The following is a 25248-nucleotide window of genomic DNA, read 5'->3' as shown; positions in this document are numbered from 1 at the left end:
CGGAAAATTAATTAACACACGGAGACGTAACAATTCTATACAAAATATGTATAATATTTTTTCAACTCAACTCGTAAACCAAACACACACACATTGTTATAACCAAATAATTAACCTAGTATCTTAGGCCCTCACAAAGGCCTTGGTAAGAAAATCTTCGTACAACATTTGACGTTATTAAGGTGAGATACAATAGGCAAGAGTCAAAAGAAATCGGATACCACTGTTTGTTGATACAGATGTTAGGAGATTGTGTTTCTGAAGCCATATTTATAGTCAGAGAGTCGAGGTTCTGAAGACATATACATGTTATTATTACTCACTTAATTTAGTGAAACAAGTTAACTAAAATAATTTACAAGCCTGGAGATTAGAGTGCTGGACTGTGAATCCGGTGATCCTTGGCTTGAGTACCATTGCCACAAAATTAAATTAAGAACGGTTAGCGTAGTTAGTTTCTTCTTTTTTATTTTTTGTTGTTGTTGTAAATTTGCACGAATATCCAAAACAAATAAGAAAAAGCAAAAAAATTAAAAATCCTTATAGGTTTAAAGTGTGCTATGTTTCACGGGCTTTTGATAATGCCTTCATTATTGTTATGAACATCTCTATATCTTTGTTTCAGTTAAGGAATTTGTAGTTTTGAACAAAACGTATTGTGTGCTTTTTCAGTAAGTGGAAAATATTTTGATTCTATTACAAACGCGTGCTGTTCAACATATTGTGGCACGAGCTAAGTAATTAAAGTTGCCCAGTTTTTTCCAACTAAACCTATAGAATACATAATAAACTGAGAAACAACTCATAAGACAAACATTTTGGTCTAAAATGGAAGAACTGAGGATTTCAGTTTTGAAAGTGAAATGCTAATAATATATTTCTAAATTAACTACAGTAGGTGTATAAATGCTGTAATGTATGTAAAATATAAATAATTGTTCAATGTATTTTAAGTTCAGAAATATTTTAATTTTTTGTCAATAATCCATGTATTATGATAATAATAATACTGATTTTTTCTTCTTCCAGTAACATTTGGTATGATGAGCCCCAAAATGTATTATCATACAAAAGTCATCAGCGAACTTTTTTTAGATTCGCGTTTCAATGATACCCTGAATAACGTTAGAGGATCAACTCAAGTTATTGATTTCTGGCGGGTAAGAAGCATTCATCTATTAATTTTTCTTTAACATTTTCTGGTTGTATTATCAAGTGTTTTCCGCAGTTTGCATTCTAATGTAAATCTACGCGCCGTAAACTAGTTCCAAACTGCAGAAGCGCGGCAGTATCCTAGTTTAAGATAATTATAACAGCTAATATTTACGGAAACTCAGTTATAAAATGAAGTTTTATTTTGTTTTTTAAAAGAGAGAATCTGACTGACATTCGTCTTTATACTAATTACCCGTCATCTCATCGCATATGTGAAAAGTTAATCTTGTAATTTGTAAAAGAAAGAAAGAAATTGTCGGGAATGATGTTATGAAACTGTTAAAAGTCGAAATGTTCAGTGTGATTATTGCTTCCTAATTGTTAGAAAACATGCTGTAAGTCATGGTGACACGTGAGACAGTGAAATAAAACATTTATTAACCAACACATATGCGCTAGTGTTTCGTCGGACTAAAATAAATGCAATTTTGTCATAGATTTATAAACTTATTACTCGCACAGTGAGTTTAGAAATACGAAATGGACTATTCACTGTATATTGAAAGTGTATATTCACGTAAGTCCCCAGTTGAACTCTGCTAGAAAGTTTTAATAATAGCATAAACGGTATATATTGGTAAAATGTAAAAGAAATAGGAAAAAAAAAAGTCATCAAACCTAAGTTTTGATAATGTATGCATTTGAGTCATTTTCAGATGGATTTCACTTAACAAAATTTAATATGGCGTGACTCGTAAATGTTTCTAAAATACTTTTATTTAATACATTTTTCTGTATGTGAAGGCTACGCATCACACAGTCATTGGGTTATTTCTATCAACATATCTTATAGTTTGTGGACTACGTAATGCTGGATAATATGTATTGGCAAAACTGGTATAGTAGTAATGCAGCTAGTTCTCTGGATCGCAACATTTTGTACGAGAATCGACTTTTGGGTTCCCCTCGACTCAGACAGTTACGAGTGAGAAATGACTCGTGCGATGTTCACGAAGACTTCACATCAGCGATTTCCTCGTGCTATAATTCGTACTCTCGTGAAACCGAGGACATGAAACCCTTTGGTTTGATGAATGGAACAGCGTAAGTTGAGCTGCAGTAATTTTTCGTTAGCAAGTTAACCTTACAAGAAATCATGTGTAACACTACATTCAAGAACAGGACATAATCGTAAAGATGTGGCGATATAGTAATACGATACTTGTATCGTATTGTGAAGCCGTGATACGATTGTATTGATACTGTGTCCGAGTATGATACGATACTTAATGTTTTTTGATAAAAGAAATGAAGCCAACATGTAGTACTCAAAACTCATCTTCCTTTATTGAATCATTAATTTTTAGCAAAAATACTTTATTAGAAATTCTGATTCTTTTTATGTACAAAATACTTATAATGTTTAGCGAAAGCTCGCCAAATTTCGTGAAAATACATAAACAAAGTAACATAAATTAACAACAACAAAATAGATAGACTGATATTAACTTTTTTGTTATTTTACTTCTCTTGCCAGCCGCCATTTAGTTGATCAAAACTGAGAATCTGAAAAAGTACAGTAAAGTGTAAAATATTTAAATAAAACAATGTTAGTAATATGTATAATAACGTACAGACAAGACTGTCAAACTTTGTAACAAACTGTTGGTTAAACTTCGGTATCCATATACATATCGTATGGCGGCATCAATATCTAGATAGGAATCGTATCGACTATTATGATGAGATACGCACCCCTTAATTATTAGTATGTTTAGATATTGTATTCAGGCCATAATGCATTTGAATTCAGATCTTTAAATGGATATTTGTAGAGCAGTGCTAATATATATTCAGTATGTGTTTTGTTTAACATAAAGAAATAATTTGCAATCCTTATTATGTAATTAGAGATTTTATTAAGTAGAAACCCGCATATTTGAATGTAAGTTTATTTTGACTGTTCAGTTGTAAACTATAAGTTATTTAGAAACTTATCATGGATAGGAATGTTTCATTTATTTCATGCTCTCAATGCATTAGGACATACGACTTAAAAATAAAACTTAAAATGTACATTTGTAATTGAGAAAATAATAAACCACAAAGTTTTCGACGACATTCAAAACCTTTATTTTATGTATCCATTTACCTCTGAATATTTTTCAATTTTATTTTCTTAACTTTAAAAATTTATACAAAATTCATGCTATAAATTTAACTAAACACTTTAACTATACAAATAAAAATAAAAACTGGTATATTATAGGATGTAAAGAAAAATAATTTAGTTAAGAGTGTAACCAAAGAACAAAAAGTTTCTTTAAAAATGAATTGTTCTACTGTTTAAGAGTTTTTGGGAAGTTTGTTGTGTTTTTTGTACATTGATACATTTTAATTTCTTATGTTATGAGTATGTTATTGTTTATTTATTTTTCTAATTTATTTAAGTAGCTTATAAAAAATTTTGATGTGCAAACATTTAGAAGCTGTATGCAAAACTTTTTGCAAGCAAAATATATTAGCTTAACTTGAGAGAGTTCTCTGAGTTGTTGAGGGTTTTTTTTTCTTAACCAGATGGCAATATTTCTCAGAAGAACAGTTAAATGGATCCAGCCACTGGGGAAGACTTGCCACTTATAGTGGGGCTGGATCATATGTAAACTTAGGGACAACTAAGAAAGCTGCAAAAGAAATCATGGATATATTAAGAAAGAACTTGTGGCTTAGCAGAGCAACAAGAGTAGTGTTCTTGGACTTTACTGTTTATAATGCAAATATCAATCTCTTTTGTGTTGCAAGGTATGCCATTTATTTTAATTTTACCTGTAAATTAAAAGTATCAGAAACTTTTATGTAAACTTACAGATTTGGAAAGAGGCAACAGTAATGTTTGAAGAAAATGTTACATGGAATATCATTATTATGATGTAGAAATAGTTATTGTTTTACCTTGAGCTATAAGACCATTTATGAAAGAATAACTACTGTGTTTTGTGACTGAAGAATCAAAATAAAATTTGCAAAACAACAGACCAATATTATGCTGAAACAGTATTTACCTAGGTATGTATTTTGTGTTATTTTAACAGGATAATGTTCCTGCCTTAAATCATTAGAGATCCATGCATAATTTTAAAGTAACTAGTATATTTTCTAGGGAATACTGTTCAAAACTTTTTTGAGGTTTTAATGGTTTCATACTATATTTCCAAAGAAAGAGACCTTAAATATTTAAAACATTAGGTATTATATGACTTTTTTTGTTCGTATTTTTTATCTGTTATAGCTTACGTAACAGCTGTTTTAAATGTTTTATGATCATTATATACAATACTGGTTGAGGGAATTATGTGTGAATGTCTTTGACAGATATAGCTAATATGTAAAAATGTTTTAAATGTATTTCAGTTCATGTATGAAAAAAATTAATGATGTACAATTTCGAATTTAGAGCTTTTGTTTTAAAAAAAACAGGATTGTATTTGAGTTTCCACCCACTGGAGGGATGATACCATCCTGGACTTTCCGTACAGTTAAGCTGTTACGTTATGTTCTCCCCTTTGACTATTTTATTATGGGCTGTGAGATCATGTACTTTTTTTTTATTGTCTACTACATTATAGAGGAAGCTATTGAGGTAAATTTTAATTGTGTTTTTTCTAATAATTCTTGATGCAATTATTCATTGATCTAGTAAAGTGTGTAATACATTTGTTAAAAATGGTGCAGATATTTTTATTTGTTACTTTGGTATTAACTCTGCTTTAAAAATTAAGATGCTATTTCATAAAATAAGTGGATAAAAAGTCATACTACGTTAATGAAGTATCTTAAACTAGCTAGTAGATGGAAGTACTTGCTTTTATGAAATGTCCCATTTTTATCCTATTGTCTATATGAAAAACCAACACAGATACATTTTTAACTGATTTCTTTGTATTAGAAGACAGATTTCAAAAACTGCTTTTTTTACTTCTTGTCAGTTAGAATTTGATTTGTGACCAGGTGATGTTCTCACTTTAATATCCCTTACTTGTTGATTAATTCATAGGTTGCATTTAATGTGTCCAGTTCAAGTTATAAAATTACTACATAAGAAGAAGGTGCAATTAATGTTTGGGAGTTAACTCCCAAGCCAATAGGGGACAAATGCTTGTGCAAGAAGTATAAGGTTTTATGCCTTTTTGTATGTGTTTTAATATTTTACAAATTTGAACCAAAGTTATAGATTTTGTGAGATAATTTAATGATGATTTTCTAAATACAGAGTAAAACTGTGATGCAGAAGTGATAACTAATTAATCCATAAGTAGTAAATGTATATTGTACAGTCTTTCCTCCCATTTTTTTTTCTGTGAATAGCAGAATTAATTACTCATACTTAGTTGCTAGCACCAGTCTCTCATTTATAATTTGCATGTATAATTCAAGAGCAATTAAAATATATTCTGACTAAAAATAGCTTGCAAGAAAATATTTTATAATGAACTTTATTTCAAAACTATTTGAAAACCAAAATCTGATCTAATATTGTTGACCATTGAGTATATGATCAAAATATAATGTATTTTAGTTTTCAGTCTTGAAATCACAATGATATATTTCAAGTTAAAAAAAAAGATATATCAATCAAAAACTACGAAGATTAAAAGCCTTTTATAAAAGACTAAAAAATGAAGTTTATAAAATGCTAATGAACTATAACTTACCACTTAGAAAAAAGTGATTTATGCTGGATTTCAAAGTAACGGTAATTCTATCTAATCTAATATATATTAATCATATAGCATGAAACTAATATAAAATCACACTGTTATAAACTGATTATTAAACATTTCTTTTATTTTTTAGATCAACAAGAATAAGTGGAAATACTTCAAGTCAATTTGGAATGTTTTGGATATCATAGTAATTGTGGTCAGTAGATTTTCTAAAGATAACTAATTTTAATCTCTAAAACTCATGTTTCTTTGAAAAAAACAACAACATTCTTTACTGTACTCACCTTGCTGGGAATTAGTTTAAGTTAGATAATTTGTGTAGCTATAAAATAAATTTGTAATTATATATTTTAATAATGTAATAATATTCTAGAAAGTGTTGTACCTCAATTATAATGTCTTGTAAATGGGAAACTTACCAATTTTCAAAGGATGTAACTTTTACACTCATTAGTACATACATTTATTTATACTATTACATATATATTTATTAAGTTGTGACTAGCTCTTGTACTCAAAATTTAACACTGTATAGTTGTACCTTTCGGTTATGGTATTTTATTGTGAATATGTCATAATACATATCTGTTAATATAACAATTGCAAAAGTGAAGAAAAAATATGGATTTAACCAATAATTTTACATTTCAATGAGAGGTAGCTGTAAGTTAAAATTTTACAGCATACAGTATTGAATATATTTGTATGTTAAAAATATACTTGTTGTTCTAAATATTACTAGGTATCGCTTGTGTGCATAGCCTTCAGTGTTTACCGAACCCTCACAGTGGACACAGTGTTGGAAAGTTTGTTAAGCAAACCAGATGACTTTGCAGACTTTGAGTTCCTAGGATTTTGGCAAACACAGTTCAACAATGCTGTAGCTTTTGCCATCTTTTTTGTATGGATAAAGATTTTCAAGTACATTAGTTTTAACAAAACCATGACACAACTTTCGTCAACTTTGTCACGGGTTAGTTTTGAAAAAAATTAAGTTTATTTTTCTTTTTGCTGTTTTTTTCATTGAGAGTTAATAAGAAAAATATGTGGCATGTGTGCAGTATTTTAAGTTATGGTGTGATGATTTACTTACCTTTTGTGTTTTTTAGCATGAATTAAGTAAAGCAATCAAAATTGTATTTAAAAATCTTAAAAAATATAAATTCATAAAATTTACAAGCTTTCATTATAGTATCAGTAATACAGAGTTATTTAGAGAATGCTGTGACAACTTAAAGCTTAGATACAATTTTTCTGTTGCTGCTGTAGTATTTCCAGTTAAAATCTGAGTTCCTGAGAAGTAACAGATAGAATTATCACAATAACAACAAAATCCGAGTGTTCATCTTGTATGCAAATGAACAGGATATACAAATTTTTTGTAAAACAAACAGAAATCTTTATTCACAAAAAGAAAACTCAAAACACATACCCATATATGATGACAGACAGCCTTCTCTCCAAGTTTTGCAACATGTAGTCTTGAAGTTTTTCTTCCTGCAGGAGAGATTACTTCATCACTAAATGCTAAACAAATTCTAGAAGGTCTGCTTCCTACAAAAACTAAAAGTAAAATGGTATAAAGAAAGCACCTGAATTCCAAACATCAACTTGCTTTCTTTTTCCAAAGGACAGCATCACCTTGTGGCCTCTGTTCTCTGATAGCATTAGTCAGCTATCCAATCTTATTGACACTAAAGTCTGGCCAGTAATGATATTCTAGTTCTGACTCAAGCTCAAAATATGCTGGAATATACTTATTGGCAGGAGACATCATCATCTAGCTAAAGAACAAAGGGTTAAGGTGACTAGACTAAGACAATATTATATAGACATTATAGACAACATGTTGCTGCCATGATAGTGCAGAATCTAAATAATCAATAATTTCTAAAAAATTAAACCACTATAGATGATAGAGAACATGGTATGCCTGCACACCACACTTCATCAGCCCCTTGACCTGTATCAAAGATATTTTATATTTAATAAAAGTGTTTTATGACATCCCAACAATTGTATTTATTACTTCCTTTATAAGTCATCCTAAAATCAGTCAATGAGAAGGGTATTTTGATTTCTTCAAACAAAATTCCACACTAATAAAATATTATTTTTTATGTTAATTCTAATCTTTCTACAGCAAATGTAATGAAATACAAAATTCAGAACTATTCTGTTTATAAAAGACCACCTGTAATTATATCATCAGTTTTTTGTAATTATTTTACTTAGAAAAGCAACAGATAGCCATTCTTTGTGAAAAATGGAACAGTATTAGAAAGCATATCTTGCAAAGAGAAGTGGAAATATCTAAATATTTGTTGAAGCATGCTTTCATGGAAGAGTGGTGTAGAGCAATGGTTTAAGAATGAGACAAATATATATATATATATATCTTTATATAAATAACGTGTAAAAAGTGGATCATAATTTTTTTTACCATTTTCTGCACAAAATGTCCTGCATATGTCAAAATTTGCAAATGAACAGGGTTTTTTTCAATGTTGAATACTTAATAAATAAATCAAGACTTTTTTTTGTAAAACTTAAGTAAATTTTGATTTATAGAATTTATAAGTCACAGTTATTCTATTATGTGTTGTAAAGACTGTATTCTTTTTTTTTCAGTGTTCCAAGGACATTGCAGGATTTGCTGTTATGTTTTTTATTGTCTTTTTTGCATATTCCCAACTTGGTTACTTGTTGTTTGGCTCCCAAGTTCATGGCTTTAGTAACATCATGAAGGCTACGTAAGTTAAATCCTAAAATAATTGTTTTTTTTTAATATTTGCCTTCACTGGAGGTAGAGAACTATAAACAAATTCAATTCAATTCAAATGTAACATAATTAATAATTAATACAGGGGTGAAATTCTCAACAAGAAATTGACAGTTCTCTAACATGCATACCACAGTGATTTTGCTCATAAGCAGTGTGTCCCTCTATGTTTTGCACATTTATAGCTGCACAGCAGTCTGGTAGATACTACACATTGAAAACCACAAGCCTCTTACAAGTGAAGTCAGTTGGTAATAGTTTTATCTAAAAGACATAAGTCTACAATTTTAACGATACCATATCCAAATGTAAGGCAGGAGTACAGTTTCCATCAGTTGCTTGAAAAAATTAATGTTCAGTTTTTAAAAAGAAATAAGTTTTTGGAAATTATGGAAACCGAAACTGCCTATGGGCAGAAAAGTAGTGCTCAGAGGAGTTTGTATTCTGCCCAGTGTAAAAAGAAAAATTAGAAGGAACATTGTTGCTAAGTGTAATTTATATTACAGTTTGCTAAAAATAAAAATAAAATGCATACAACCATTGTTTTGATGGTTTAATGAAACAAATATATGTCAAACTAGCAACTAAATTTAAAAACTTCATAATTGTAAACTTACCTCAAATGTCTTTTTTCCCCCTTGCATTCTAATGTCAGGGATGGATACCAATCACAGCACATCAGCCAATAAAATGCATCATTTAGATATATTTATCATCATCATTGACCAATCATACAAATCAAACAGTAAGGTGAGATTACCCAATTGGTTTAGTAATGATTGACCTCAAATTTGCCAAATAACTTCTCCTTGTGATTTTGTTACTAACAAGAACTAATGCCGTAAGGTCATTTATTGGTTCATTTGAAGAGTATTTAATGATTGTTCAGATTCTGTGAATCATGATGTGTCTGCTTTCTGACAGTAAGATAGGACACATGCAGGTTGAATGAAAAGCAGATCAAATAAGTCCCATTACTGAGTACCAGCAGATTTTCAATTCTGATTAATTTAAGTTATGAAGTATGAAAAATACCTGATGTGTCTTCTTTTTTTCTGAAAGAAAATTTCGAGTATAAATGTAATAATATAATTTTGAATCTATATTGCATTGAGGAACAAGCTGATTGCAAAATTATAACAGTATTCAAACGTTTTGGGTAAAATGTTAAGGTAATTGTGAGACTTAATTAGAAAATGCATTAACTTTTCTTCTGAATAAATGAAAATATGCCTATCAACGTTTAATTGTTATGATTTCAACACAGTGAGTTTAGTGTAACATTAGAATCTTTCATTGTTGGGAGTTCTGAGATAAAAAATTTATGGAATAGTGCAGAAATGTTTTATTAAATTACTAACTTTAATTAAATACTGTGCACGAATTTATGTAAACCAATTAGTATATCTTGTTGTAAAGAATATTTCAAAGTTCTGAACTAAATCTTTGTTTTCTGGAATGCTGACACATGGCAACTAAAATTAAAAATAGATTTGACTTCACTAGAGTTATTTAAATATTTCTCTATGTTCATGCAAAATTAAAATTGTTTCAGAGATTATGCTAGAATATTTAAGTTTCTAAACTCACGTATCATTATTTAATAAATATTATGTCGTATGAGTATACCAAGATTTCAGTGAAGTAACTTTGTAGGCAAATGATGTGTTAAATTTTTCTTTATTTTTCATAGCTTTACTCTACTACGAGTGATTCTGGGTGATTTTGACTTTAATGAAATTGAATCAGCCAACAGACTTCTTGGTCCTATATATTTTCTCAGCTATGTATTTTTCGTTTTCTTTGTTCTGATGGTGAGTACATTACCAAAGTTAACAATATTAATACCACAGATCTTTCAAACAAAGAATTCTGATTTATTTCTAATTCCTTGTGTTTTATTTTCATATTTTTGTATTTCATTTGGGTGATCATCACTTGTGCTTTTTTGCAGAAAACATGTCTAACTGTATGATTCATTATCTCATGGTGGCAACTTTAGCAATCTAGCAGTTATAACCTTTCAACATCAGAAACTTCTGGACTAATTCAATAAGATTCTAAGTCTTATTACATTTAAGAAAGCAAAACAAAGTATGACTCACTTTTTGTACTAATATGTAGAAATCTTTTTATTAAAAATAATATATATATATTTTCCACAACAATTGGGCTTATCATTCAATTTCTATGTTTTATTTATTGAATAACAATGATATGTTCATAAAGAAGTACCATGTTAGTAGAGTAATAAATGTGATTGATTTTAATTTTACTTAAAATTTTGTTTTTCAATTTTCAAGTTGTTTATAACTTGATACAAATGCCATTCAAAAACTATTATGATTAGTGCTAAAATAGAAGTGTATATCTTCCTAGAATATGTTCTTGGCCATCATCAATGACACATATGCTGAAGTCAAGTCAGAAATTGCCAACCGAAAGAGTGAGTTTGAAATTGGAGAATATTTTTTACAGGTGAGATTAACTTTCATATCCATTTTTCCCTTAAATTCCTATAATTTAAGTATATTCTTTTATAACTTCAGTAACAAATACCCAAAAGAATTGGTTTGAATAAACTGTATCCTCAGGCTGTTAATTAACAGGCTCTCTTTTATCTAGAGGCTGCATTCTTCATCTATACCCCAGATAATAATGTAAGTTAGTTTAAAGTATTGAAAACCCTGTCCCATTCATCTAAATCACATTTAATAAACTTGAAACTATCCCTCTACAAATCTGGATTCTCATCCATTCACACGTGTCTGAATCCACTTTATGGTGGAATTGATATAGTTTCATGCACTTGTTAAGTATGTTGAAATTTTTACAGGTTTGATTCTATCCTAAAACCTGAAAAAATTGTAATCTACATTCCATTTTTAATGTATATTTCAACTAAATATGTGAGTAAGGTTTATTAATAAGCTTTCATAACAGATTCTTCGTGTAAAAAGGTAAAAACAAAATGCCTAAACACAACGATTTGCTTGACTTATCAACACTGGGTACAGTCAAGCAAGCAAAAAACGTGTATCAAAAAGAACAAATTGTACTGAGTGCTATTATTTGTTAATTTTTTATGAAATAAACATTTTGTAATAAGCAGCTGAGTTTGATTAACTCATAGCATTTATATATATACATAAATGGATTTGTGCATGCATTTTCTTTGTACTGTCAACTATACCCCATCCATAGTACTTATGTAAAAATAATCATATTGAAGTAGAACCTTAAAAAACCTTCACACACAAATATGTTGTGAAGGGGACTTCTAAGTTTTTCTTCTTTTTTTATCTTACATTTGGGTTAAGATTTTGCCAGATTAGTATTTTAGTCTACAAACAGCCTTAACCCTTACAGTTAGTTCACTAAAAAATTAACACAACTTTGATTTTTTTTCTCAACATGTATATGTGAAATGTTCATCCTTTGTTCCTTTTACTAATGCTTATCATAGACTCACAGTAATTTCTTGTAAACTTCTGAGTTTCTTTAGTTGCAAATTTTATGAATCTTTGAAATAAAAAAACTTAGAAAAAAAAATTATTTCACTCAATTTGATGTAAAGGACCAGCACTTGGTTGTAAAAAGGGACTCAGTGCTAAAACTGACAGAAAATAAATAAATTATATACAGTGTTAATTTCCGTCTTCAGTATTTTATGCAAAAATTAAAAAATGTTTAGTGAATGAAAAAAAGTCTTTACGTGGTATTCACAGGAAAAATAGAACTGAGAGATGAGCCAAAGGCTATTGCAATAGCAAGAGATTTAAAAGAAATCATTTGTGAGAATATTTAAGTAAAACTTAATCAGCAAAATAGGCCTTCACATTATAATGCTCCCACGGCTGAAATGGTGAGCGTGTTTGGTGGGATGGAGATTCAAATTACTAACCCAGGACCTGCAGATTGTGAGTCGAGCTCACTAAACACCTGGCCAAGTTATAAATAATTTTCATATTCCAAGTTCTTAGACTATGAATCAAAATTTTTTTTTATTGTGCAACTTTGAGCATAACAAGACAAATTGAACTTCATCACAATAATTAACATTAAAGTTGTTGGTTTTTCTTCATTGAAAAAATAGTTTCATTATGTTTTAAATGAGTTTAACTTTGTAATAAATACTTATTACTAGCTCACTTTTAATTAATTTTCTGAAACGATTATTAACATGTCAAAAAATAAAATATGAATACAAGTTCACAATAACATACTATTATTCTAACTAAAGAGTAGATCAGCTTATAAGACATTTAATGTGATTTAAAATAAATATATTTCCTATTTTTGTTTCTTCATTTATTGTTTAAACATTACTTTTTTATTTTCTTCTTTAGAGCTACAAAAACTTGGTGAGTAAGATGGGGAAACGAGATAAAATTGCTGAAATTCAAAATGCAATGAAACAAACCAATGAAGATAAATTTTCATATGATGAAATTCGTAAGACTTTGAAGAGGTATGTTGGTTATATATATATATATTTTTTGTAAGAGTAAAATCATTGTGAACTTTCAAAGATTTTCTTTAACATAAAATTACTTGATATAAAAGTATAAAAAATTTATATAAAAATTATCACTCAACTGCTTTTAGTCCATAAATTACTTTAAAGCTAGTACTTCTTTATTTTTATTTGTGTGAGCAAAAACTGCTAAGTTAAGGATTATATAATTGCTCACACTTTTGCAATAATTGTATGAAGATGATAATGAATGATTTATATTAATTATTTTAACACACATTGTAAATTTTCCAAAAGTTAATATAAAATTAACTTTTTGAGGTTTTTAAAATGCTGTTAAAAATTAATAATTTAGTTGTTTTCTAAAATTTGCTTATGATTTCTTTAGACTGTATTTTTTAAGTTGAAATTATATGCTGTATAAATAATTCAAATGTGTTAATTATACTATACATATTTCCAATCCCTAAGGTCAGTAAGAAGTTTAATTTTTTGTTATAGTTACTTTTTCATAGAACATTAATGCTAATATATGCAGTAATGTTTACATTGCTGTTTATCAGTGCATGCTCACTTTGATACTAAAATTAAAAAGGAAAGAGAGTAATATAGTTTTAAAATGTATAGATATTAACAGTAAATATTTAATTAAATGCTATCTTAATCCTACAATGAATACCATAAACTTTACTTTTCATAAGTATGTAAAATAGTTGTTTAAATAAAATAATAAAAATACAATTGAAAAACAATTATAATTTTGTTTTACAGACAAAATTTTACTGATATCGAAATTGAGATGATTTTTTCCAAGTATGATCTGGATGGTAATAGAGAACTTGATAACACTCAAATGAAACGGATGCTTGCAGATCTGGAAGGTCAAAAGCATTTGCTTGATAAGGATATACAAAATGTAAAACAGAAAACTGCTGCAGAGACCTCTGGAGGAGGAGAGGGTGTTGCTCTGGTTGAATACAATGTGTATGTTTATTTCCTTTTTTCTCCTGAAGAATTTGACCACAGAGTTTTATTGATATGATATATAAAGATAGTTCTTAATTTTCATTCTAAAATAAACTATATTGTTTCATATATTGAGATGTGATCTTAATGCTCCTAATCCAAAATATATTAGTATAAACAAATGAAATGAAACAACTTAAATGTGATACCAACGTTTCAAGATTATAGAAGTAATATTACAAGCAATGTAGCAAGAAAGGGGAGAAGAGAATGCATTTTATTATGGAAAATTCAATGGCTTTCATCCACACATTCAAGCTTGTTTGGAGATGACATTTAGATCTGCTACTCCAAGTAATTTTATAACTTATGTCATGCCTGCACTAGCAGACTGAAGAGAAGAATGGTTCTTAGATGGTTCATATTTTTCTCTAAGTTTTCTTTAAAAAATCCAGCCTTATCAAGGAAAATTGCATAAAAGAGTTAAAAAAGTGAACTATGAAGTGCAGTTCGATTCAAAAGAAGTATATTATTTAACTACTGTTACTAGAAATTGTGTACTTTTGTGCATTACCATGTACTTTATACAATTTACATTACATTTTTTATTTAAGTATTTGAGGATTCTGATATCTTTAATGGAAAATTTTACATGAAATTTTACGCATAATTTCTTAACTTTTTTGAAGATTATCCCAAAGGGTTGATCGAATGGAACATTCCATTGGAAGTATTGTGTCAAAGGTTGATGCTGTCTTGATGAAAATGAATGGAATGGAGCAAGCCAAAGCAAAACGGCGAGAAAATGTCAGTAAAATTCTAGACACTATATCAGAGGTAAATGAAGAGAATGGTTGAAAGCTATTGACAGAGTAAATTGAAATATTATTAATATTTCCTACACTAATTTCTGATGAAAAAAAAAAGCCTAAAAGGCTTGGTCTCTCTTTTGTTTAGTTCATTCCGTTGTAATGGACCAGTTTTGCAGAATATCCACTCATCAGTAACACTGGGCTAGGCAGTAGTTGAAGATAATTCCTTACTTAACCCAATGTGCATGGGTGGAAGATAAATCATCCATGCCATTACCTTTTGCAGAGTGTCATTCAGCATGGTATTATGTATTTTATGTCAGAGTTATCAGTTATTCATTTCACCCTATATTGTTGATTTAGTGATAGTCTATGGTGGAGGAGAGTAAATACCAGACACAATTTAAAGAGATACTGAAAAAAACTGTAAATATGTACTTAGGAGGTCCTAGAGGTTATCCAAATGCTATATGTAAGCTGTAAGATGAAAAAAAAAGTATCCTTATTCTTGTCATGAACATCACTTTTCACACTGACTTGTCAGAATCAGACTAACATTGTCAATTCACAGACATATTTTGGCATGGCATGGCCAGGTGGTTAGGGCACTCAACTCGCAATCTGTGGGTCATGGGTTTGAATCCCGTCACACCAAACATGCTTGCCCTTTGAACCGTGGGGGTGTTATAATGTGATGGTTAATCCCACTATTCATTGGTAAAAGAGTAGCCCAAGAGTTGGCAGTGGGTGGTGATGACTAGCTGCCTTCCCTCTAGTCTTACACTGCTAAATTAGGGATGGTTAGCACAGATGTGTGTAGCTTTGTGCGAAATTCAAATCAAACAAACAGACATATTTTGATTACATGTGTAGAACAGACTTGTACATTTTACTAAAAGCTTGCCACATTTTATGTAGATATCCTTAGTAAATTCAGAATTATAGTCAAGATTCCTTTTCCAGTATGAGGCTGGTCTAATGGACCAACCTCATGCAAATTCAGTTAATATGGTAGCTATAGGGGGCAGTTACCTTGAGCTGGGTGAAAACAAGAAACATTTTTTATTATCACTTTGGTTGCATTTATAAGGTAACATTTTTGGGTATTATTCAATTTTGAGCCAAATAATTAGCAGATTGGAAGGTTCAATGTTTATGGCATGATAGCCTTGTATGAACACAGACTGAATTTTCAAGTGATAATCCATCCAAATACTTGGTTTAAAGTTGAATAAAGACTTTGTAACAATAGGATCTGACTGACTGTCTTCCCTCTGGCCAGTAGTTCAAAATTAGGGACAGCTAACCTGAGCCTTGAAGATCTCTGACCTTGCCAGTCTGGCTCATTTGGCACTTAATGGTCATTCAGGTTGAAAGTACCATACCAGTCATTAAATTTTTTTTCAGAGAGGGTAAAGAATAAATCACAAAAGTATGTTTGTAGAAATGGGTAAGCCATTATATCCTTTTTAGCTGTAGAAAATTTGCATGTAGGTGTAATGCAATATAAGTTGTAATTTTTGCATTCTATTCTTTTGGGTAGTTTCAACATTTCATGAAGGATTAAAGTATTCCCTATTATTTGAAAGTAAATAATATGAATTTTGAATCAGTAGTGTTCAGTTTTAAAAACAGATAAAACATGACACACACAGCTCGGACGAAAAGGTAACTCTTCCTGATATAGCTGGTAGTATTAAAAATTTAGTTATCCAGGCTTATTGTTTATGAGGTTTTGTGAGAGATTATTGTCATAGATTACGGAAAAAGAGGCATTAAATGTACTAGCAAATAGGCTAAAAGTAGAAAGCAGTAAACTGGAGATTTATATGAAGAATATGCATTTGTCTTGTAAAAAGTTGGAATTAAAGTAGAAGATGGTAAAGAGGCCTGCATTAAGTATGAGAAAAAGACATTGAAAATACATCAGCTGAGATAGCGAAATAATTTGAAAGATTTAACAGTGATGGTAGGTGACTTATGAGTGAAACAATTGAGTAGAAAAATTGAGAATAAAATTTATTGAATATTTGATAAAGAAAAGGAGTGTATCTGATGTACATATTGGCAGAAGAGTAGCATTGGACTTTTAGTAAGTTTGAGAAATTGGAAAAGGCAATCTTACAGTGGGAGGAAAATAAGTAGTAAGTCTCAGTATCCCAAGCTTACACTAGTGTTTTCAAACTAAGCTTTATCTACTGAGCTAGTAGCTTTTTCAAATTCCTAATAGACAATTTCCTCATAAAAGAAACTTAACTTTTCATTGTTTCAATAAAAATATACTATAATGCAAATGTTTAAAACAAATGTAAATAACTATTTAAACTGAATTTATTGCTTAATGTGATTCTATTAAGTATATATTGTGTAAAAAATATCTATAAATAATACAAAAATAATTGTGGCATACTTTATAAATATTAAATTTGTGATTTTAATTTTTCTAAAAGTTTATAAATTCGTCATTTTTTCATAAATTATGAAAAAAATGGAGTGTTATGTCTACAAACCATAATTTCTCAGAATGATGGACTGGATGAAAAGGCTAAACGACAGGAAATGGAGAAAATAGTACGAGAAGAACTACAACACTTGGACTCGGAGACCACAATGAATTTGCCTCATCATTCTGTAAGATTATTTAATTTCCATTAGATGATCAAAAAAGTGAACTTTAATTATTATAATCTTTAGAAATCTCACTATCACCATTTAAAGTATCAGGTCAGTTTGTTGAATATATTAAAGTTTAACCTCTGTAGTTTCTTATAGTAAGCAGCTTTTTCAAGCTAATTCTTTAGTTATAAGTTACAGTAACAATTGATTCATGTACTACTCATTTTTCCATTTGCAGAAGTCAAATTTTAGGCATTCTTTTTTACTTTATTAAATGCTTTTTGAGTATGGTCATAGGTTTATTATGAAGCCATTTCATGTGTTTTTGTTTGTTAAATGCACAAGTTTTCAAGTTTTGCATCCAATGATTTGCATTATTTTCAAAATTTACTTTGGTGAGTGAAAATAATAACTGAACGAGTTTGAGTAGTTGATTTTAGTGTTTCGTTAAACAGGTTTTATGTCTGACTATTTTTTATTTTGATTATGTGATATTATATTACAGTTAACTTAAGATGAGTATTTATCATTGAAGAAGATAAGCATATATAGTTGTTTTTTGAAATAATTTTTTAAACCAAGGTATCCATTCATTTCTGCATTTTCTCCATGATTTTTAGGCTAGACGTAACAGAAATTAGCCTAACCTGCCCAGGAAGACTAAGAGGTATAAAAGGGCTTGTACTTCACTGAACATATTTATAGAGAAAAATCACTTATTATTAGCAGAGATCATTTTGTGTGAGTTAGTTTCACTTTTTAGTGGCATATCATATTTCAAGTAACACAAAAAGATGAGCTCTTATCCCAGATTTGAATCCAAATATACTAAAAACTAAAGTGTTTTGTCAAAATGTTACAAACTACATCTAACTAAACCATAAGGTAATATTAAATTGGTTTTGAGAGCAAAATGAAATGAGTTTTTTTTTGGAGTTTAGCATGAATAGCTTAATTTCTTTCTCATGAAAATTATAAAATATTTTCTGAATTAAATAAAAATAATCTTCTCAAACTATGTTTATTTCTTATATGAATAATAAGCAATACAAACATGTCATATGATGTAAACCTTACTTTTTTTGAAATATTCATTTACCTGTGATACATTCAATGAACAATATCCTATATAACTGTGTGTATATAAATATATATCTGTGTGTGTGTGTTAAAATACAGGTTATAATGCTAAAATTTAGGGTTTGATTTGATCCAGTTGTGACAGAGTGGGAATAGTCTATTGTATGGCTTTGCACTAAAACAAACTATATCCAGGATTTATAATGGCACAGTTAAAAGGGCTTAAAACTATGTACTGTATGTAAGTTTCTAGTATTGTGTGGAAATCTATTTACGATACTCTGTTCTTGGGAATGCTAAAACTATCTTGATAAGCATTACATAATATGATATGAAAAAACCTGTCACTGTCAAAATTGCATTGAAAATGTTACTTGCATAATTTAGAACCAAAGATTTAAATGCTTTATCTAAATTTTAATTGTTAGTATTGTTTAATTGTATTTATTTTTCATAATTATACTCTACATTTAGTTGTATGTCTTGTATCTTAGCACTGTAAATAATAACTGTGTAAAGTAAGATAATCTAAAGTCATGCTGTTGTTCCTTTACATGAAATGTTGGCCTGCAAACTGCTGATAAAGGATTGTTAATAGATAAAGAGTTGTTTATCCTCAAGTAATTCTTGGACAGTTTAGTTTAAAGAATAAGAATCAATTATAATAAAGTTACATGAGAAAAAAATGGTTCAAATTTCATATCATGTGATTACTTCACAGTTAAATAAAGCTGTTATTTTTATTAAACACTAAATAAGCTGTAATGGACTTATGAAAAAAACTCTACAAATATTATAAGGTACATTAGAAATTAGTATTTTTATTCTTTGGATATTTAAGAAACTGAAATAAATAGCTAATAAGAAGTTGTTTCAACTTATACAGTTTTTAACTCCATTAACATTATTTCATTCTGGGGTTCAAAGTGACCTTTTGTAAATTTTATGAAATGATAAATTTAGATTTATCAGTGCGAATTATTACTAGATCATTAAATGTTTTTGCAATATAGTGGAAGTAGAATTAAACAAGTTAGTAAAGAATGATTTATCAAGGTATATGCCATTTTTGAATTGAAATGCAATAAATCTAAATTTATTTGTATAAGAAGTTTTGTAATGACAGTTTACTATAATTAATAGAGCAACACATAAATAAATGCAAGAATATTATCCTACTAATGACAATACTCAAGTTTAATAAATCTCCACCATAAGTTGCAGTTAACCACATACTGTACATGCTTATACATTATTTGATACTTTTTATAACTAAAAAATATGCTCTCTGAAATATAATTGAATAAAAAGAAAGCATTTAATTTGTAATCGTTGTGACAAGTAACATTATTTATACAATACTTAAAAGGTTAAAAACTTTCTTCTTTTTAAATTTTACAGAAAAAAATACACATTATGTTTTATGTAGTAGTTGATTTGATCAATCCTAAACAAAGTTGGAAAAGATTTTGAATGAAAAACTTTAATCATTAAGAATAATAAAGTAAATAAAGATGGAATTTAAGGTTGTTTTTTTTTTTCTAAACTGCTTTTCTTCTGTATAAGAGTTGTTTAATAGTTTGGTTCATAGCTGCTTAAGTTATACACATATTGTTCATTTTTATGAATGCAAATTACATTTCACATACTGATGTATTTCCATAAAATCTGCTACGTTGTTTTTTAATAGAATATAGTTTTTTACAGTATATGATACTGTTATAAGCTTTGTAGTGTTAGTTTATAATTGTACATTTCTTAAGATATTCAGGTTATTTGAATTGTTTGTGTGAATAAAGATATTGTGCACATGCAGTATTGTTTGAAGTTAATGTTTGTTTTTAATATTCTGTTTATTGTAAGAAAGTGAATAACAGGAAGAAACAAATGCAATGGGTAGGGGGGGAATGTTTTAGTTTAAATGATATTTATCAAAAACAACTTTATAAAATAAAATCAAAGCAAAAATTGTAACAAAATAAGGACAATTCATATTGGCTTGATTGTTGTTTAAAATTATGGAATAATATTGTATAGGAACATACAATATGGAACACATGTGTATATATATTTGATAAAATAAGTATATATTTGGAACTGTAAGATTCATAAGCAATGAATACAAGTAATATATTTTAGTCTCTTGTTATTTCATTACTGTGCCATTACACAAATTATGCAACACTGTATCAGTGTGTCAAGAATAAGTATGTAAGTTATTTAAAATTCAATTATAGTTGCTAAAATTAACTTTAATAACATGAAATAAAAAAGAACATGAGGGAAGCCAAACACAAAGGATAAACAGAATAATTTATTTCTTCAGCTTATGGGTGTTGTAAAAAAAATAATGTATGCTTTCCAAAGTGTTTAACAGATATGGAACTCTTTTTGTTTTTCAACTGTAAGTGAGAATTGTTTTTTTAATAGGTTTCCACATTCTTTGAAAAAAACTGTGTTTGAAGATTTGATTCTTTTTCCATTATTTTTGTCTTAAGAAATAAGTATAAGTTAGGCTCTGACACATTTCTGCTTTACACTATCATGAAAAAACCATTCTAAACCATTTTTTTAGTTTTGCCCAATTTTCACTTATTAAAGAAACTACTGTAATAAAAAAATCTGGCTCTTTCCTACTTTGTGCCCTTATTAAAAAAAAATAAAATTTGTTGAATTAAGATCTTGCTGTTCTTCATTTTTTGTATATTTGGAGAAACCATTGTAGCCCAGGATCTGTTTTCTTATACCTTTCATGTTTAAATAAACCACTATACTCAAAAACTTTGTGCTTTTCCACCTTTTGCCTCTGGGGAAAATCATTGAAGCCAGAATCTGTTTGTTCTTTAGCTTTAAACATTTTAGAAGAAGCATTTTAATCTATGATCTGTTCCTTATGTATGTCCCAATTTCTTATTTAAATCACTGGTGATCTCTCCCTCAACGATATTTTCATACAAATATATAGCATAATCCCCCAGTGGGTCAGTAGTAAGTTTATGGACTTCCAATGTTTTTAATAGGGGGTTTGATTGCCCATGGTGGGCAGAGCACAGAAAGTCTATTGTGTAGCTTTGAGCTAAAACAAACACTAAGCATATTAAGGTTTATTTAACCATAGCACCAATGTATTATTAGTATTTGTTGTGTATTGGGTTAGGAGTTATTAGTAGTTCTTTGAAATATATTATTTATTTCGGTGATAAAGCTAATTTCCATGTGACATACTAGGGAGATATACCCGAGATTTTCCTAATTGTTTGTAGTGTGTCAGTTTAAGTCAATGAAAAGTTCCTTTCTAGCAATTGCTAGTGTGTTAGTTCTTTTAGCTCTGTCAACAGAGCACTCACTTGCAGTGCAAACAGTCTTGGGTTGATATCCTGCACATGGAAGATGCAAAAATTGAAATTACCACAGAGAGAAACAAAAGTTTATTACATCTAAACTAAAGCTTTTGTGCTCATAGATGAGGTTACAGTATCTCAAATGAACAATGTACAATATAATGTGTTAGAACACTTGATTTTATGTATCAGAGTAAATCTACCTATTGATTTAAGAATATCAGGATTTATGTTGCTGTTATTGTTTCATGATTAGGAGTTACAATAATGGAAATAATTATGGAAACAGTGAATGAAATAGGTAAGGTATAAAATTGCAATGTTATGGGATAGCTCTGCCACTATAGAAAACATTCAGATAATGCCATATCAATATAATGCCTATGAAAGTACGGGCTATCACATTTCCAGCAGCATCAGTGAGGTAAAAGCACTCTTGGTTCCTAGGACAGAAAGGATACATGAAAATGCATAGAAATCAAAGTTTTGGCTCTTGAAGGCAACTGCTTGTGACAAGTTGTGTGAAATTTCATGTTTTAGTAGGATCTGTGTGGAAACTGTGAAGAGGATACCTGAAACTAGTACTGTTGGTAAAAGAAGTGGTCGAGGCAGAAAGTCCAAACTCTTCAAAAGTGATTTTAAGAAACTCCAGGTATGCTCTTTATGTGAGGTATGACAATCTTGTGTAGATCTTGTTAGTGACCCAACTGTAAGTACAACTCCAGAACAGAAGATACACATTAGAACAAAGTAGTTTCATTAGATGTGTAAGTGAAATAAACTACTGGTTAAGAGAAATAACCAAACTCAGAATTCAAATAATGGGAGGAGCAAAGCTTTACAGGTGAATCCAGATTCAAATTGTTTGACAATAATAAATGATAGTTTGCTGAGTGGCAGTGAAAAGAATGTTACCATGGTCAATGCACAATGTTTACAGTGAAGTATACTGGGGGACCAGCTGTGTTGGAGAACTACATAAAACTGATGACACCCTCAGTTCTGGTAGGTACATTATTTTCATGATTATGAGAGCTGTTCATATTAGGTGCTCTGGGACGGAGCTCCAGCCAGGAACATGATTGCAAGAGGTGTTCAGTTAGATGTTTGGAGGCAGAGTCCCAGCCAGCAACACATTTACTCATTTATAATTTCTATAAGATGACAAGAAGCAACATGTTACATGACTAATTTAGGTTCTAAACATTTTAATTATTTATGAACTACAGAAAATCACCTTAATTATGGAATACAATACACAAACTATTCCTTTCTCTTCTAGGCACACAAAGTGAAATCTACATACATCTTCCTCAACCAGCACAACCTCGTCATACAAAATCAAAAACTTTATATGTAGAAGAGCATGCTTTTTTGACACTCAACCAATCGTAGTATGCTTTACTATAATTCGGTATTTTAAAGTGCACAAAACCATTTTTCACAATCTGAATAAAATATATATATAATTGTTACATTTTTTATTGATTTTAGCCCTTATTCTTATAAAGTCATATTATTCAGTAAATTCTTTATGAAACCGTCAAACCTCATCTGTGTCAATCACTTGGAATGGAGAGAGAGAGACCCATATGGATATTTCACTTTTATGTCAGACCAAAGACTTAGTGCAGTATCCTACAATCCTTAGCTTACCTACATCAACATACATTTCAAATAAACATATTGAATGGATTTAAACCCCTAACCTGTATTAATTTGTAGAAATCTCTGAACCACTTCTTGGAATGAGTATGAGTATGGCCTTATTCCATGAAGACATTACACGGAAACAGAGCTAAGCAAGTACAAGCATCTACATAATGCAATATAATTAATGCAAGTTTATGACCATCACACATCCGTTTTTACAAGGATGTTGCAACTACATGCAGAACATTAGAAAAACAATTTAGAAAAATTACCTGAATATATCTGAATATTTTATAGTAGGTATAGAACCAGCCTGGCATGGCCTGGTATTTAGAGAATCAACTTACAATATGCAAGCTGTGGGTTTGAATCTAGTCACCAGACATTCTCGCTCTTTCGACTGCTGGGATGTGATAACCAATCTTATTTTTCGTTGATAGCCAAAGAGTTGGAGGTAGGTAGCTATAACTAGCTGCATCCTCTAGTCTATCTCTTCAAAATTATGGATGGCTAGTGCAGATAGCCCTTTATTCACGAAATAAACAGTAAATAGGATAGTGAAATTATCAGTCCTATGAGTTGCAACTCATATAATGTGGTATGTCACAATATCATACGTTTGTTACCAACTTGTTTAATGTAATAATTGCCAAAAGTTTCGAATATGTAGGTGTGTGTAGTTTAACATCGAGCATCTATCAAGGAAATAGCTAAGTTCCTTTTATGCTAATTACTATTGTTCTGGTTCATTCACCTTAGATGCCACATACGTCTTCTCGCTGGAAAGATTTCTTTAAAGCTATACATACCATCCAAAATTAGACAGCAATATTTTTCATTGGCAGTTCAAGGGATCCCTCGAGGATATAACTTTCCTTATTTTTCAATGGAAATGCTCAACGTCATGTGAGTAACACGCGCGTCTTGAGAAGAACAGTGTTATTGTTTAGTGTCGTGTGTGTGTGTCTCTATATATAATGCTATGCTTTTTCTCCTTGGAACAACAACTATGAGTTGAATATTTTTTTCCTTTTTTGTTATACATTGTGTCCTTTATTTTTCATTTCTTTAAGCCTGGTGGTTATGGCGCTCGACTCGCAATCTGAGGGTAGCGGGTTCGAATCCCTATCACGGAACATGATCGCCCTTTCAACCACTGGGTTTTTATAATGTGACAGTCAATCTTACTATTCGTTGGTAAATGAGTAGCCCAAAAGTTGACGGTGGGTGGTGTTGAATGTGCCTTCCCTCTATTTCATCACTGCTGACGCAGATAATTCCTTTGTAGCTTTGCGCGAAATTCAAAACAAACCAAACAATTTCTTTAAACTAAGTTAAAGTTCAAGAAGTAAGACTTACTCCAACCATGATGACACTTAGGGGAAATGACTGCATACATCAGAATCCTTACCAAAGTCGTATTCATGAGTGGGTGGGGAACGTCACTGGAATCTTCAAAATACTCCGAGTTTGTTTCTCCAAGTTAAAGTTTATTTCCAGAATTGAGGTTACCAGACTAATAGAAATACTTTAAAACTCTAAGCCAGATAATACATGAATTTTTATCCCAGTTAGCTTCACTGTAATAATTTTTAATCATTAAATTGTCTTACCATGAAACAACTTATATATTTTTTGTAAC

General features: G+C 29.8%; 1 protein-coding gene across 1 annotated transcript; it reads left to right on the top strand.

Moving 5' to 3' along the window:
* Window positions 1-1029: 1029 nt before the first annotated feature.
* On the top strand, window positions 1030-20339 carry LOC106464336 (polycystin-2-like; the record flags this gene model as incomplete). Its single annotated transcript, XM_022392025.1, has 14 exons — window positions 1030-1160; window positions 2009-2259; window positions 3733-3957; window positions 4633-4795; window positions 6010-6075; window positions 6622-6852; window positions 8511-8632; window positions 10355-10475; window positions 11041-11139; window positions 13011-13132; window positions 13910-14122; window positions 14794-14941; window positions 17440-17547; window positions 18153-20339. Coding segments are annotated over 14 exons (2021 nt in total), but the record flags the coding sequence as incomplete, so codon positions are not given.
* Between the last annotated feature and the right edge of the window lie 4909 nt (window positions 20340-25248).

The sequence above is a fragment of the Limulus polyphemus genome, unplaced genomic scaffold, assembly GCF_000517525.1.
Source record: "Limulus polyphemus unplaced genomic scaffold, Limulus_polyphemus-2.1.2 Scaffold1621, whole genome shotgun sequence".
Classification (NCBI taxonomy): domain Eukaryota; kingdom Metazoa; phylum Arthropoda; class Merostomata; order Xiphosura; family Limulidae; genus Limulus; species Limulus polyphemus.
This window is presented reverse-complemented; position numbering and strand designations above follow the sequence as displayed.